Source organism: Palaemon carinicauda, chromosome 1 (assembly GCF_036898095.1).
Source record: "Palaemon carinicauda isolate YSFRI2023 chromosome 1, ASM3689809v2, whole genome shotgun sequence".
Lineage (NCBI taxonomy): Eukaryota > Metazoa > Arthropoda > Malacostraca > Decapoda > Palaemonidae > Palaemon > Palaemon carinicauda.
This window is the reverse complement of record NC_090725.1, coordinates 203,178,404-203,196,933: the sequence shown is the minus strand read 5'-3', so window position 1 is coordinate 203,196,933 and position 18,530 is coordinate 203,178,404. Positions and strand designations below refer to the sequence as shown.

General features: G+C 32.7%; 1 protein-coding gene across 1 annotated transcript in view; it reads right to left on the bottom strand.

Moving 5' to 3' along the window:
* LOC137637807 (tRNA (34-2'-O)-methyltransferase regulator WDR6) overlaps positions 1-18,530 on the bottom strand; it is a 408,022-nt gene that overhangs the window by 245,950 nt on the left and 143,542 nt on the right. Inside the window, exon 5 of the mRNA XM_068369918.1 lies at positions 936-1,079. Within this exon, the coding sequence (XP_068226019.1) occupies positions 936-1,079 (144 nt within the window). The remainder of the gene's footprint in view (positions 1-935; positions 1,080-18,530) is intronic.

Here is an 18,530-nt window from a genome sequence, read left to right as displayed (position 1 = left end):
CTGAAGTTGGAGGGACATGCAAGAAAATGTCAATCAGGAACAGTTCTCTAGCAGCAATGACGATGAGGATGATCCTATGACAACAGCAGAAATTAAGAAGGCTCTAGCTTGCTACCTTAAAATGGTGCCCTCTGAGGAAAAGAGATACCCAGAAAAAGTTCACACAGGTCATGCTCTTGAGTACATAAATGATGTTTGCCTGAGTCCTTTCAGGAACGTTTCAAGAACCAGGCAGAAACAAGTTTCCTTGGATAGTTATTTATCAAAGAGGCCTTCAGTACTAGTAGGCCAAGAAGAAGCTCAAAGTGATCCAAAAAAAACAGAGAAGTGGAAGCGAAGAAGAAAATATTAAATTTAGAAAAGACAAAATGTAAAGTAAAAAAAAAATAAAAAAAAGGGCAAAAAATAAAATAAAAATACAAAATGTAAAGTAAAAAAAAAATATGATTAGAAAAAAGCAAAAAAAAAAAAGAAAATTAGTTTCAAGTTTTTCGTGAAGTTGTGTTAATATTCTCTGCCATTTCTTATTATGTATTATAAAGTTAAGCATTTGTTCTCTGCCATATTTTAATGTGTTTCTTGAAGTTAAGTATTAATGTTTTCTAAAAATACATTTCATTTACAGGTTATTAATGATTAAGTTATGTATTGAATGATTCAAATGCTCGTATTTCTATTTCATCGTGTTTAGTATACAGTAGTTTAGCTTTATTATAAAATTTAATGTGGTGTTTTTGTAGGGATTGGAACGAATTAGGCGATTTACATGCAAAACGTGACTCATAATAAGGAAAAATCATGGTACGAAAGCCACTCCGGAACCAATTAATTTTTGTATCATGAGGCATTATTGTATTACTGTACAGTATTATAGTAGTACATACTAAGCTTGAAAATAATAATAATGAGCATGTACAAAACACGGGAAACCATACCTTTACAAACATTTAAACTCCATATCATGATAATACCCTGCTTTCCACACGTAAGAAATTGTTCTGAATTCAACCACTGCAAGGCAAATACCTTTCCATCAACAATTTTTTCATCAGCAACAATCTTCAAATGATCAGATACATCTGTGGAAAAAAAATAAAAATATAAAATAGGAAATAATAACATCAAGCACCTATTCAATGAACACTTGTAAAGTTCCACAAATAAATACTGTACTCGGGCGACTGCAAAACAGCCCCCTCAATCAAACCTTATGAGTTCTCCAAATTCAGTGTTTCAATGAAAGAACAAAGCATCTCTCAGACTTAATTATCTTATTTCCTGAATACTATAGAGGAACTGTAAAGTATCTTGAAATGATTCTGTAAATAAAAAATAGATCTACTAATCTACAATTTTAACCTCTTACAAATAAGCTAAAGAACGGTTTTTTAATATAAAGACCTACACTAAAAGTGATTTTTATCTGGATCCGTAATAGCTTACATAGATTTGGGACAGCTAGTCTATTGGATATAGTAATACTGTACTTACTGATTACTGAGGTATGTGAACTATAAGTAATCAATTGCAGCATGGGTGAATAATAGGTGAATACACTATACTGTATATAAGAAATGGGTAAATGACTAAATAAGTTGCACATAAAGTGGACATATAAAGATTTATAAACCTAAATAATGAGATAGCAAAATCCATTTAGCTGCTTTTCTCCAGTATGTCACAGCACAGTACTGGATTACAAGTATATACAGTATAGAGAGTAAGTGTAAAAACATCTTTTTAACAAATAAGTTTAAATTTATGATACAAATTGCATCATTACAGTATTTTATATTTTGTTGCAAACTTAATATCATAAGAAAATTTTAGTTTTTAAAATTAAATGTATTCTAATTTCTTCCTACATTTATACAAACCTTCACTCTGAAATGGGGTATATCTTCAAAGGGGCTAGGTAAGGGACATTATTTTCTATTCCCTCCAGACCCTCCAGGACCATGGAAGGGCTAGGAAAATTAAAACTATTTCCAAGAAGCTGATCTCCATCAATGTGGGAAGGATATGCATCCCAGAAAAGACAGGAGTACTGTACATCAACATTTCAACTTTCTCCACTTCAGCGACCCAAGACAAGATACTGAAGCTAGGCTTGAAATGCCACTTTATATCTTGCCCCAGACATACACGCAAGAGGCTAGATGTTGAACTGCTGATCGACTTAATTCTTAGTTACCAAATGAAAGGCGCCGTCCGAACTACTGATGCTCTTCAGTACCTCCCACTTGCAGAAGCCCTTACGCACTAAGGACTGTACACTACGGGTATTATTTCCAGGGCCATGAGGACTGCCGCCAAGGAACTCAAGGATGAAGCTGGCATTACTGTACACAGAGCCTACAAGACTACAGCCTTTGTCCTTATTGCCACTAAGAACTACCACGAGAAGCTGAACACTATTCGGGCTAACAACTCAATTTTGATCGTGTGACTTCCAACACCACGGAGGACATCCAACGGGAGGCCAGCTGCACCATTGATGTCATAAACGCAGTTTTAAATGCTGTCCATTCCCAACCTATCACTGGTGATTTTGGGCTTGGTTACCTCTATGGGAATGTGAAGACCCATAAGGCAGGGAACTGCCTCCACCCTATCATTAGCCAGTGCCCTACACCGACTTACCAGCTTGCCAAGAGAATCAATGCTCTTCTGACCCTTTATGATCCTCACCAGTACAGCATGGTCTCTTCTATGGAGTTCCTGATGAATATCAAAGCGCATTCCAGCGAAAGAGTCATCGCTTCTCTTGATGGGGAGTCCCTCTTCACTTACAGTCTATTAAATTTCTTATTCCTGATCTAGATATTAATCTTTGGCACCGTCGTTCAATTAGTTCATTATGCATGTTGCATAAGATTTTTCATAACTCTGACCATCCCATACATTCAGATCTCCCTGGACAATTCTATCCTGTTCGTAATACTAGGCAGGCAGTTAATTCTAATAGCCAGGCCTTCTCCATCATGAGGCTCAATACTACACAGTATTCTAGAAGTTTTATTCCAGCTGTTACCAAGTTGTAGAATGATCTTCCTAATCGGGTAGTTGAATCTGTAGAACTTCAAAAGTTCAAAGTTGGAGCAAATGTTTTTATGTTGACCAGGCTGACATGAGTCTTTTTATAGTTTATATGTGACATATATGTTTTTAACGTTGTTAATAGTTTATATAGGACATATCTGTTTTGACGTTGTTACTGAATTTAGAATGATTTATTGTTAATTTATTCTCATCATTTATTTATTTCCTTATTTCCTTTCCTCACTGGGCTATTTTTCCCTATTGGAGCCCTTGGGCTTATAGCATCTTGCTTTTACAACTAGGGTTGTAGCTTGGCTAGTAATAGTAGTAATAATAATAATAATAATAATAATAATAATAATTGTAAAAATAATAATAATAATAATAATAATAATTATAATAATGATCCTGTAGACAAGACCATCCAATTTACCCTGGACCGAGTCTACAGAGAAGATTCAACCCCTCCTCTCAACATCCCAGAGCATGCCCTCTGCACCCTCCTGGAAATATGTACTAAAAAGACCATTTTTACCACCCAAAGTGGGTACATGTACATACAAAAGGATGGTGTTGCGATGGTATCTAGGTATCCTCTTTGGAAACTTTTTCATGGACATCGTGTAAGTACAAGTTTTTGCACCCGTAATATACGTCCGCTATATCAATGAAACCTTTGTGAAAGCCCCTTCTTTTGAGCACATTGATGAACTAAGTAGGACCTTTGAAAAGTGCAGTCCCCTTAGATTCATGTTAAAATATCCTGACAATGGCTGCCATCCCTTCCTGGATGTCCTGATCTCGACTGCTGAGTGTGGTTTTGATACCACTGTCTACATGAAGCCCATAAACCTAGGCCTTTGCTTGAGTGGCGGCAGTGAATGTCCCAGCAGGGAAAAGACCTCCACCATCCGAGCTTATGTTCATCGGGCCCTCTCGCATTGTTCATCCTGTACGGAGACCCACAAGGAGCTGGATAGGATTACCCAGGTCCTCATAAACAATGGCTAGCCAAACAGGCAGGTATATTGAGAGGTCAAATGTGCTATGGACAACTGGTATGAGACTGAGCCCAGCAGTGAGAGCAAGACTTCTAGAGTCAACCTGTAATATAAAGGCATTATGCACAAGCAGTACCAGCAAGACGAGAAAGCCATAAAGGATATCCTGAAGAACATCATCCCATTCAAGAGGACACCACTGTAAACTTGATAATCTACTACCAGACCACAAGGACAAAATCCCTTGTCATGAAGAACAACAACCTAAGAACAAACTCCCTGCTGGGCTTGCTGAAGAAGTCCGTTGTTTATTCCTACTAATACCCAGTCTGTGGATGCCCCAGCCATTATATTGTGATGAGGATAATGAGACTATCTAAACATTTGTCCTGCCACATTTAACCGGAAACCATTAAGATGCACCAACTCCTGCTGTACAACTTGAAGACATCACCACAAATACCACGATCATCGGCAGTGGCCTGGATGGCAGAAGGCTTAGGATCCAGGAGGCCCTGTTCATCCAGTAAGAAAAGCTGAACCTTAACATGACACGAGATGTTCCTCCTCCTCTCCTGTCATAGGAACACTACCTAATGTCTCACAAACATCGACGAGAACGACGTCGATGAGTGGCCAGACAGCTTGCCTGTGACCGAGACTCTCCAGATAAGTGCCTCAGCCAATTATAATGTAGCTCAGGACTCACTGAACCTGGAAACTGAATGGCAGAACAGCTTGCCTGATGCTGAGCCATGCTCAGGCAGCATATAGTAATAGAAGCTTCGTGTAGACCTACTCACATCATGCCTAGCTTTAACGACCATGAGTGTAGAGGCAGCCAGACTGCGATGGATCCCCTCCCAGGCACCGCCTCTGCCAATGAGAGAGCAGCTTCGTCCCAGACTAGGTGTGGACTCCGCTCGCAATGACCAATCAGAGACCAATGCCCGACTTGACAAACCCACAGAGCCGAATAAATAGAGCTAGCTCTGCCAACTTCCATCCAAGTCTTGCCTAAATATGAAACACCCGGTACTCTCTCGTAACATGTAGCAGCCCGATTCGTTTATACTTATGGTTTTTGACAGTTTACTTTCAGTAAATTCTTGGATGGAGCAGCTCTCCTATTGGCATAGGCACTTTCTGAGAGAGGATCTGTCATAGTCAGGCAGCTGCTACGCTCACAGACACCAGAGATAGACATGGTCTGAGTTATACTGGGCTGGGATCCCAGTGCTGAGCGCTGATTGGCCAAGACTCTCCCCAAGCAAGGCTCAAGATCAGGCAAGCTGTTCTGTCGCTCAGCTCCCATGTCCAGTGAGTCCCGAGCTGCTTCCTGATTGGCAGAGGCGCTCACCGGGAGAGTCTCAGTCACAGTCAGGTTGTCAGGTCGCTGATTGTCATCAGGCTCGTCAATGTTGCAGAAGGGTTAGTTGGTGTTCCTTTGGCAGGAAGGGAGGAGAAACTGTGGTATTGAGGTTTGGCTTTTCCTACTTTATGAGCAGTACCTCCAGGATCCTTAGTCTTCTGCTGACTGGGTCATTGCTGATAATTGTGGTACTGCCAGTGATGTCTTCTCTTTTGATGATTTTGTTGTACACCAGGAATTGGTGCATCTTAATAGTGCCCTGCTGTACGTGACAGGACAAATGTTTAGAAAGTTTCATCGTCGTTATTCCAATATAACAGGCAAAGCATCCATGGGCTGGGCATTGGTAGGAATAGATGACGCTGGAATTCTTCAGAAAGTTCTTCATAATGAAAGATCTGGTCCACGTTGTTTGATAATAAATTATCAAGTTGAATTCAATTTCTACTTCTGTAGCAGTAATGTTGTTCCTTATAACCTCTTTCATTATCTTCTCATCTTCCCGGTACCACTTGTGCATAAAGACCTTGTAATAGCGGCTGACTTTCAAGTACTGCTCTCACTGCTCGCATTGCTGAGCTCAGTCTCATACCAATTATCCTTGGCACATTTGATCTCTCAGTTGACCTGCCTGTTTGAGTAGCCAATTCCTAGTGGGTCTCCGTCCAGGAAGAACAATGGGAGAGGGCTTGGTGAAATTTTTTAATAATTCTGATAATAGAAATAATGTTAATTATAACAATTAAATATTATATAATCAAAATTATTATTACATTATTGAAATTATCAAAATCATTAGTTAAAACTTTTTCCAAAGAAAGATTTTTATCATCAAAAATATTAGAATTTTATTTTGAAAATTTTACTAATTTTAATAAAAATAATAAAAAAAATTATGATTTTGAATAGTTTTAATAATAATTATTATTATAATAAATCTATTATTGAAATTAAAATTATTTCTATTATTATAATTGATAAAATTAGTAATATTCAAAAAATATTAAAATATCAATAATTCTAATAATAATTTCTAAAATTATTGAAATTATATATATATATATATATATATAATAAAAATCTAAAAGGTACTGGCTATCCCTGGCTATCCTTTGATGTATCTAGACAATGAATCCTCTGTGGATTTAGTCAGTCTTAGAAAGAGAAGATGAAAGAATGGCACCCAGTCCCGAGTGTAGCGGGATGCTAAGAATCTCCCGGCTTATAAATAATAAAGAAAAATTGAAAATAGGTAACTGGAATGTTAGAACCATGAATTAGATTGGGATGTTACAGCAAGTGGAGAATGAATTTATGAAATATAGTTTGGATACCTTGGCTCTAAGTGAAACACGTAAGGGGATTGGATATATATATACAGTATATATATATATATATATATATATATATATATATATATATACATAACTACATATGTACTGTGTGTATATATATATATATATATATATATATATATATATATATATATATATATATATATATATATATATATATATATTTATATATATATATGTATATATATACATATATATGTATATATATATGTGTATATATATACACACATATAGATATATATATATATATACATTTTATATATATATATGTATATGTATATATATATATATATATATATATATATATATATATATATATATATATATGAAGATCAGATGGAGTTGGAAGAGAAGGGGTAGGAATGATGATGACACCAAGAGCAAAGAGGGTATTAACCGTAAATAGTAAATTGTTACCAACAAAGTTCAAATCAAAGATGTGCAATATGAGTATAATAGTTTGCTATGCCCCAACAAATAATTCCCCTGAAAAAAAGAAAGAAGAATACTATGAAGAACTGCAGAGGGTAATAGATGAGATCCCTGAGAGAGATTTGAAAACTGTGATTGGCCACTTCAATGCTAAAGTTGGAAGAAATAATCAAAGGATAGAGAATGCGATGGGCATCGAGGGTCTTGGCGAAGTTGCAAATGAAAATGGAGCACATTTCATAAGTTTCTGATCAGCAAACAATCTTTCGTCATTGGAAGTACTCTATTTCAGCACAAGAACATCCACAAGTATACCTGGACTTCACTATGTGGCAATTACAAAAAGGAGATAGATCACATCACCATTAATAAAGAGAAAAAGAGGACTCAGAAATATAAGAAGCTATTGAAGTGCAGATATTGGTAGTGATCACCAGCTCCTCACTGAAATTAAAACTGCTCCACACTGAAATTAAAACTGAAAGCACCTAACAGAAAGATGGATATATTACCTATGCTTGATACAAGTAAGCTTTTAGAAAAAGAACACGGAGAAACATTTGCAATTGAATGTAGGAATCGACTTGCAGTCTTAGAGGCTTTAAGAGATGAAGAACAGACAATTAATAAAGAATGGTGTGATATTAAGAACATGAATCAGTCAGTTGTAGTAAAATCTTGGTACACGCAGTTACAAGGAGAAAACCATGGATATCAAATGATACTCGGGGTACTATAAAAAGGAGAAAAAGGCAGAAATTGTTTGTTGAAAGGAATTAATGAAAATTACAAGGTAGAGCATGCTAAGTATTCCAGTATTGACAGTGAGGTCAAAAGAAAAGCAAGTAATGACTGGAGAGAATATTTAGACAGTAAAGTACATGAGGCCGACAAAGCTACGAATTCAGGAAGTGGCTAAGGTGTAAAAATTGCTCATAGAATTAATGAAATCTCGACTGGGGCAAAATAGAAGCATATACCCATCAAAAAGAGAGATAGCTCTATTATAGCAACAGAAGATGAAGAAAGAACACAGTGGATAGAACACTTTAGTGAGGTTATGAATAGGAGATATGAAGAGAATAATTTGATTGATAAACTTGAAGCTGATGAAGACCTTGGTGTGCCCATGAATGAATTCAGTGTGTTTGAAGTCAAGGCTATCCTAAAAAAATAAAGAGATGGAAAGCCCAGGGATACTATGGAATAACAGCCGAGATGATACTGGCCGAAAATCAAGTGACTCCCAGACTACTTATAAGATTATTTTGTAGAATGTGGCATGAAGAGGTAAAACGGGATGAATGGGAGTTAGGAGTTTTGGTGAAAATAGCAAAAAAAAAAAAAAAAAAACCTAACTGATTGCAATAAATAAAGAGGCATAACACTTACATTAGTTGTTATGAATATATAGTATGCTTATTCTAAAGAGACTGGAGAGAAAGATTGATGAAAAGCTGAGAGACAAACAAGCAGGATTTAGCAATGGTAGAAGTTGCACTGACAAAATTTAAATTTTGAGACATGTTGTACAGCAATACGTAGAATATAGAAATCCCCTTTTGATGGCATTTTTGGACAATGAAAAAGCCTTTGATACTGTGCACTGGCCAATTTTGTGGAGAATCCTTAGTTATTATGGAATTTCTCTTAAAAATGTAAATTTGATTAAGACTGTTCATGAGCATAGCAAGTGCAAAGGTAATGTTAATGGAGTTTTATCAAATGAATTTCCAGTGAACAGCGGAGTACTCCAAGGGAATGTGTTGTCATCTATGTTGATTATCCTCCTCCTGGATTTTGTAATGCACAGAACAGTCAGAGATGGTGGAGTAGGATTGGACTGGATTGGTGATAGGAATTTAGCAGACCTAGAGTAGTAGTAGTAGTAGTAGTAGTAGTTGCTAAGCTACAACCCTTGTTGGAAAAGCAGAATGCTATAAGCCCAAGGGCCCAAAATGGGAAAATAGCTCAGTGAGGAAAGGAAACGAGGAAAAATAAAATATTTTAAGAAGAGTAACAACATTAAAATATATATTTCCTATATAAACTATAAAAACTTTAAAACAAGAAGAGAAATAAGATAGAATAGTGTGCCCGAGTGTACCCTCAAGCAAAAGAACTCTAACCCAAGACAGTGGAAAACCATGGTAAAGAGGCTATGGCACTACCCATGATTAGAGAACAATGGTTTGATTTTGGAGTGCCCTTCTCCTAGAACAGCTGCTTACCATAGCTAAAGAGTCTCTTCGACCCTACCAAGAGGAAACCCACTGAACAATTAGAGTGCAGTAGTTAACCCCTTGAGTGAAGAAGAATTGTTCGGTAATTTCAGTGTTGTCAGGTGTGTGTGGACAGAGGAGAATCTGTAAAGAATAGGCCACACTATTCAGTATATGTGATGGCAAAGAGAAAGTGAACCGTAACCCAAGAGAAGGATCCAATGAAGTACTGCCTGGCCAGTCAAAGGACCCCATAACTCTCTGGTAGTAGTACACTGACAATGCTGTCTTTGTTAGCAGAACACCACAGGATTTGCAATGCTTGTTTACCAGAATGCATAAAATATCACACAAGGTTGGGCTGAAAATAAATAGAAGAAAGATAGAGATGATGAGAATGGAGTCTCATGCAATGGAAGATGAAATATCATTTGGAAGGTGAAAGGATTAATAGGGTAGAATCAATTAAGTATTTACGAACTATGATCTCCAATGCAGGGTCTTTAATATTAGAGTTTAATGAAAGATTGAAAAAAGCAAATCAGACAAAGGCTAGGTTAAGTAAAATATGAAAATCATATCGCCTGAAATTACATATACAAATCAGACTATATTTCCAATAAATTTAGTAGATTTGAGAACAAAGCCCGTAGAAGGATATTGGGAGTCAAATGGCAGGACAGGATTAGAAATTAAACTATAAGAGATTACTCAAATGCCATATGTGGATTAGATCATGATGAAACAATCTCCAATAAATTTAGTAGATTTGAGAACAAAGCCCGTAGAAGGATATTGGGAGTCAAATGGCAGGACAGGATTAGAAATTAAACTATAAGAGATTACTCAAATGCCATATGTGGATTAGATCATGATGAGGGGTAGATGGAGATGGTTTGGATATGCTCTTCGCATTCCCCAAAGAGAGATTAGTTCAACAAACGTTCAGCTGGGATCCACAAGGCACTAGAAGAGTTGGAAGACCCAGACCTACATGGCTGAGGACTATGAAGCGCGAAGTACATGATGAATGGAGAAGTATTGAATTAAAAGCTCAAGATAGAGACGACAGGTGAAATCTAACCGAAACCCTTTGCGTCAACAGGCGTAGGAGATGGTGATGAAATCATAATAAAAATTGAATAATAATAATAATAATTTAAATCATAATCAATAAAAATTTCAACAATTTCAATAATTACTGTATCTTTAGAAAACAAAAGTAAAGAGTTTTTAAATTTAATATTTCCTAATAATCTGATATTAATAATTTCAGCAATAAATATAACTTTAATGAAATTAATATAATCAATAAAAGGATAAAACTTATTATTTTTGTTAATTTCAATAATTTTGATAATTACTATAAATTATTAAAATTATGATTATAAAAAGTATTAAATTATTAAAATTATCATTATATAAAGTATTAAATTATTAAAATTATCATTATAAAAAGTATTAAAGTATTAATTTAAATTTAATTTACTAAAATAATAAAATTATTTAAATGAATATTTTAATAATAATGATACGGAAATTATTAAAGTAATAATTCTAATAAATTTTTTCAATAAAGGAGAGGGAAATCATGTGAAAACCATTCATGATAATTCAATAGTAATAATCTTATTATTAACAATTATAATAAATATAAAAATATTTAATTTTAAAATCATTAAAATTATTATCATGAAATTAGAATCATTAGTATTATCGAAACTATTATTATTAGTCTGAGAGAGAGAGAGAGAGAGAGAGAGAGAGAGAGAGAGAGAGAGAGAGAGAGAGAGAGAGAGAGAGAGAGAGAGAGAGAGAGAGATGAACAACTTCAATCATATCAATAATGACAATTTCTAAAATAATTATAATTCTAATATTTATTTCATTTATTCCTTAAACTGTAAAGTAATTTAGATAATTACTATATTTTTTATAGTAATAATATTAGTTATTTCAATAACAGTGTTGAATAATTTTAATAATGACTAAAATTACTATTATTATTAAGATTATAAAAATTACCAATTAATCATTTTAATAATTCTATTTCATAATAACAAATAATCTTAATTTCAATAATAAAAGTAGCTTCATTACAATTTTCATTATTTTATTATTGAATTTAAAATTATAATTCTTAAAGCAATTTCAATAACACTAATTTTAACTATTGTTATTGTCAAAATTATTATAAAAATTATCATTAATCTTAATAATTTTTATTATTATAACAATATTATTGACATTACTAAAATTATAAAATTTTAGTATTTTTTATTTTTATCATAATTTCCTTACTAATGAAATTAATAAAACTATCAATAAAATTTTTGGAATTTTAAACGTGTACAGACAATGATAACAATTTTGATAATCATTAAAATTATAATAATTATAAAAATTATGCTATTATATTTATTGAAATTATCAAAATTATAAATTTTTTTAATAATTCTGATAATAATAATTTTGATAGTTTTAATAACAATAAACTATCAAACTTTTCATTATTCTAATTAATAAGAACAATATTATTAATTCTATAATTTTCATAATTTAAATGATTAAAATTTTCTAAACAATTTTCCTTACTGACAATAATTTTTAGTTATGATATTTAATAATCTTATTAAAAAAATGATTCAACTTTTGATGATGATGATGACAACGATAAGAAGAAGAAGAAGAAGAAGAAGAAGAAGAAGAAGAAGAAGAAGAAGAAAAAGAATATCCGAGAAGTCTTTGCCCCGAGAGTTTAATGTCTAATTTCAATAATTAAAATTATATTTTTATCCTTGAAAATATCAAAACTATTATTATCCAATCTTTTATGATGTTAATACTTTTAAATAATTTAAATAATTCTAAAAATTATCAAAACTAGCGGAGCCCGTGTAAATTACACAGAATGATATTTTTAATACTAATTATTTTGTTCCTATCCTAAACATGTTCAAATAAAATGTCCCAAGATTAATTTTATAATCTGGGTTATGGAAATTAATGGAACTCAATTTTTTGTCTATTTTAAAAAAAGTCATGTGCTAAAGACAAAATTGAGAAAACTATATAAGATGTGCTTTGGTTAAGTAATCAGTCTAATGTGAATTTGTAAGAGTATACCATGAAATTAATTCCGTTTTCTTTAAACCATCAAATCATTTCCGTTTTCTTTAAAGCGTGACAGAAAATAAATAACACACACGCTATCGTATCAATATATAGATTATTACGCTACACCTTAAAGCAGTCATCGAAAAATTACTATAATAATTTTAATCATTTTGTTAATAAAACAATTTTTCATAATTTTGATAATTTCAATAATAATCTTAATAATTTCAATAACGAAAATGATTATATCATTGAAATTATAAAAATTCATGTTTTTGAAACTATAACAATTATTATTATAAAATCTATTATAATGTTAACACTATTAAAATTAAAATAATTCATAAATTATTAAAATTTTTACCGCTTAAAATAGTCATCGAAAAAAATGCTATAATAATTTCAATAATTTTATTGATGAAACAATTTTTCATAAATTTGATAATTTCAAAAACTATTTCAATAATATCCTTTTCAATTATCATTATTATTAAGATCATTTTAAAAATTTGGATAATGATATTTTAATAATAAATAATTTTGATAATTATTATAACTTCAATAATTATTATAATTTCGATATGATTTTCAGAATATTAAAATTATCATTATTATTATTATTATTATTATTATTATTATTATTACCAAATTTCAATGATTAAAAATTTTTTTTAGAATTGTGTTATTAATAAAATTATTAAAAGTATAATTAAAAATTTTGATAATTGTAAAGTGAAGTTAACTATTATTATTATCAAAATTAAAATCAAAATTATTATTAGCATTGAAATTACTAAGATTTTATGATCTTAATATTTTATTATAATAATTATCTTATTATAATTGAAATTACCAAAATCAATAAAATTTTCAGAATTTTCAACAGGCATGTATAATAATAACAACTAGAGAAATTATTGAAATTATTCTAAAAAACTTGATCATTCAAATCCTAATTTTAGTATTTAAATGATAATTTTGATGATTACTATATGTTATTATCATTATAATTACTATTTTTGTTTCTATTGTAATAATAAAATTTTCATTCTTATGAAAATTTTCATTAAAACCTATAGAAAAACTTATAATAATAGTTTAAATTAAACAAAAATATATACTAATTTCAATAATTTCCACAAATAATAATTATAATTAATAAAATTATTCATTATTATTTGAATTATTGAAATTATTGTTGATCAAAGTTTGACTAAAATGTATTTTTTTCCTTTAATATTAACAATGATGATTTTAATAATGATTAACTTTGTTAATACTTATAATTCTAATAAAGATAAAAATCAATATTCTTGAAATAACTATCATTTTCATTATTAAATATTAATAATCTAATATTAATTATCATTAATATTGAAATTGTAATAATTTCAAAATTGTCAGTATTAAAACTATTAACTTTCTAATAATTTTACTAACAATAAAGTTATTATCAATATTGACATTATTCATCATCATCATCATCCTATTGATGCAAAAGGACTCGGTTACAATTTGCCAGTTGTTTCTATCTTGAACTTTTAAATTATGCTTTTCCATTCATAATCTCCCATTTCAAGCTTCATAGTCCTCAGCCATGTAGGCCTGGGTCTTCCAGCTCTTCTTGTGCCTTGCGGAGCCCAGTTAAATGTTTGGTGAACTAATCTATCTTGGGAGTGTAAAGAGCACGGCTAATCCATCTCCATCCACCACTCAGAATTTTCTTATCGACATATGCCACTCGAGTAATCTCTCTTACAGTTTGATTTTATTATTATCATTATTATTATTATTATTATTATTATTATTATTATTACTAGCCAAGCTACAACCCTAGTTGAAAAAGAAAGATGCTATAAGCCAAAGGCTCCAACAGGGAAAAATAGCCAAGTGAGGAAATGAAACAAGGAAATAAATAAACGATATGACATTACGAAAAATTAAAATAAAATATTAACAAAAAATTAACAACATTAAAACAGATAATTTACATATAACTATAAAAAGACTTATGTTAGCCTCTTCAACATGAAAACATTTACTGCAACTTTGAACTTTTGAAGTTCTACTGATTCAACTACCCAATTAGGCATATCACTCCACAACTTGGTCACAGCTGGAATGAAATTTCCAGAATACTGTGTAGTATTGTGCCTCATAATGGAGAAGGCCTGACTATTAGAATGAACTGCATGCCTAGTATTACAAACAGGATGGAACTGTCCAGGAAGATCTGAATGTAAAGGATGGTTAGAATTATGAAAAATCTTATGCAACATGCATAATGAACTAATTGAATGATGGTACCAAAGATTAATATCTAGATCAGGAATAAGAAATTTAATAGACCGTAAGTTCCTGTCCAACAAATTAAGATGAGAATAAGCAGCTGTACACCAGACAGGAGAACAATACTCAAAACTCGGTAGAATGAAAGAATTAAAACACTTCTTCAGATTACATTGATCACCAAAAATCTTGAAAGACTTTCTCAATGACTCAATCTTTTGTGCAATTGAAGAAGACAGACCTAATGTGTTTCTCAAGAGTAAATTTGCTGACAAGAATCACACCTAAAATTTTAAAATAATCATACAAAGTTGAAGAAACATTATCAATGCTGAGATCCGATGTTGAGGAACCCCTGACTTTGACCTACTTACAATGATACTTTGAGTTTTATTAGGATTCAACTTCATACCCCATAATTTTCACCATACACTAATTTTAGCTAGATCTCTAGTAAGGGATTCAGCAACCTCAGATCTACATTCGGGAGAAGGAATTGATGCAAAGAGGGTAGCATCATCTGCATATGCAACAAACTTGGTTTCTAGGCCAAACCACATGTCATGTTTATATAAGATGAAAAGTAATGGGCCAAGAACATTACCCTGTGGAACACCAGATATAACATTCCTATATTCACTATGGTTACCATCAACAACAAATCTTTTGAGATCTATTACTTAAAAAATTCAATAATAATGCTAAGAAACGACCCACCCACTCCCAACTGTTTGAGTTTGAAAACAAGGGCCTCATGATTAACACGGTCAAAGGCAACACTAAATTCAAGGCCAATCATATGAACTTCCTGACCATAATCAAGGGATTTCTGTACAGCATTGGAGATTGTAAGAAGGGCATCACATGCTCCAAGGCCTTTGCGAAAACCAAATTGCAAAACAGGGAACAGATGATTACCTTCAGCAAATCTATTAAGTTGTTTTGCGAGAAGACGTTCAAACACTTTAGATAATATGAGGGTTATGGAAATTAGGTGGTAATCAGTTGGACTTGAGCTACCACAAACACATTTACTTAGTGGAATAACATTGCCAATTCTCAAACAAGAGCTAAAAGCTCCTCTTCTTGCTAACTTGCGCAAAATAAGAGATAACTTTGGAGCTAAGAAATCTGCAGTCTTCATAAAAAAAAAAACAAGGAAAAATACCGTTTGGGTCTACACCTCCATAAGCATCAAGGTCCATCAACAACTTTAATTTCCCAAGATTGAAAAGCTAAACTAGTTAGTTTAGCTTCAGGGAACCAGGAATAAGAAAGTGAGGAGTTTCTCATTACTCTCCTTACTGTCAAATACATCAGCCAAAAGGGTTGCAGTTTCCTTTGAATAGCGAGTGGCTGAGCCATCTGGTTTAAGGAGGAACTATTGCATCTACACCGAAGAGTGCAGATTTAAGGTAGTCCACCACTTATGTTCCTGGGTTGTACCAGAAAGGACTTCTTTTATGGTTAGATTGGATTAGTTTTCAGTTGAAGCATAAACTCTCTGAGCATAAGCTCTAAGATGAGTATAGTTATTCCTGGACAAATCTGATCCGTTACCCTTCCAAAGATGATAGGCTTCCTACTTCTCCAAATAAGCATGTCTACAATCCTCATTGCATCATGGTTTGTCTTTCACTTAGTACCTTAGCACACAAGAAGGGATACACCTATCAATTATATTGACTAGATTCTCATTAAAAAGGAACAACAGGATCAACACTACTATACATTTGTGACCAATTCAAGCACAAAAGATCATGCAAAATCCGATTCCAGCCCTTAAACTTCCAATATCCATTTGAGGACTGTTCTTAAATCTACAAAATCTGTTGGATATTTTTTCATTGTCATACCACAACTTATGTCCATACATAAACACTGATCTCACTAAACTGATATATAGTGTGATTTTGTAAGTAATTTCAGGCGATTTGATTTCTAAATTCTACTTAACCTAGCCTTTGTCTGATTTTCATCTTTCAATATTTCCTCAAACTTCAATTCTAAAGACCCTGTATTAGAGATCATAGTTCCTAAATATTTAAATGATTCTACCTCATTAATCATTTCTCCTTACAATGATATTTCATCTTCCATTGCATATTCTGTTCTCATCACCTCTGTCTTTCTTCTTTTCATCTTCAGCTCAACCTCATGAGAAAATTCTTGCATTCCAGTAAGCAAGCTTTGCAAGTCCTGTGATGTTCAGCTAATAAGGATAGCGTCATCAGCATACTCTAGGTCAGATAATTTCATGTTACCAATCCACTCCAATCCTTCTCCACCATCCAAAACTATTCTATATATTACAAAATCCATGAGGATAAACAACATAGGTGACAACACATTCACTTGGAGTACTTCACTGTTCACTGGAAATTCTTTTAATAGGACTCCACTAACATTGAATTTAGATATTTAAGAAGAACTCTATAATAATGCGAGACTCTCCACAAAATTGGCCGGTGCATACTATCAAAGGCTTTTTCATAGTCCACAAATGCCATCAAAAGTGGATTTCTATATTCTGCACATTGCTGTATAACATGTCTTCAAATGAAAATTTGGTCAGTACAACTTCTACCTTTTTGAAATTCTGCTTGTTCATCTCCTAAATTTATATCAATCTCACTAAACTGTAAGTCCCTTTAGAATGAGCATACTATATATTTTTATGGCAACTGACGTAAGTGTGATGCCTCTGTAATTATTAAAATCATTGCCCAAAATTATTGCCCAAATGTTTTTTCCTGGCTGCATCAAATGTTTATTTTTTGCTGACTCAATGATTGCTTGCCCCAGTAAATAAAGAGGACATTGTGTGAATTTGGAGCGTGCTTCCGTACAATGAAAATAAAAATCTGATAAACCATAGTCATGAAACTTAAGAGTGGGTAATACATATTTTTCCATTAGTGCATTTGATATTGATGTGACCAAAATCATGACATTTATAAAATTGGATGGGCTGATAAAGTACATTTTGAACATCACAAATTTTTAAAGTAATTTGTATTTTCCCTAACAACTGTATACAAACTTGAGGAGTACTTTTCTTACATTAGAATATATAACAGCAAAGTTGGAAAACGGCAATTAAAATTCTTACGAGGTGTAAAAACCAACTATTTGATAATGGGGAGGCGATAGCCCCACGCTGGCTCACTGACAATTCACTTAGATTGAAGTATGGGACTTTCTCGGGGACTGATGATCGCGGGAAAGTTTGAGTAAATTAATGAGGTTTGTAGAGTTAGGAAAAATACAAATTACTTAAAGCTTGTAATTTGTTTGTACACGAATACAAACCTTCGTCCTTTACTTATAGGAGACTCATCCTCAGGTGGAAGGAAGTCCTCTTTTCCAACTAGCTAAAGGTTTAATCCAGGAATCCAAAACTCGAGCATCTTAGATGCATAAGAAAGTAAGGGTTCCTTACACCTCTTAAATTCCTGCAAGAGAACCAGCAGGTCTCACAGCCCTGGCTGTCAAGTGTTGCACCTGAGCCAAAATAATCTGTGTGTAGTATGCTTGACATAAAAAAAAAAGGGGGGAGGTTTGAAAACATAGCAACTTGAAGACCCTCTTATGATGGGGCTGTTTAGCTACATCATACTCCCCTTGTAAGGAGTGTGGGGAAAACTCTCCCGTGCTTGAGCACAGAACACAAAAAATCTGGTCTTACCTGACTGAGAGA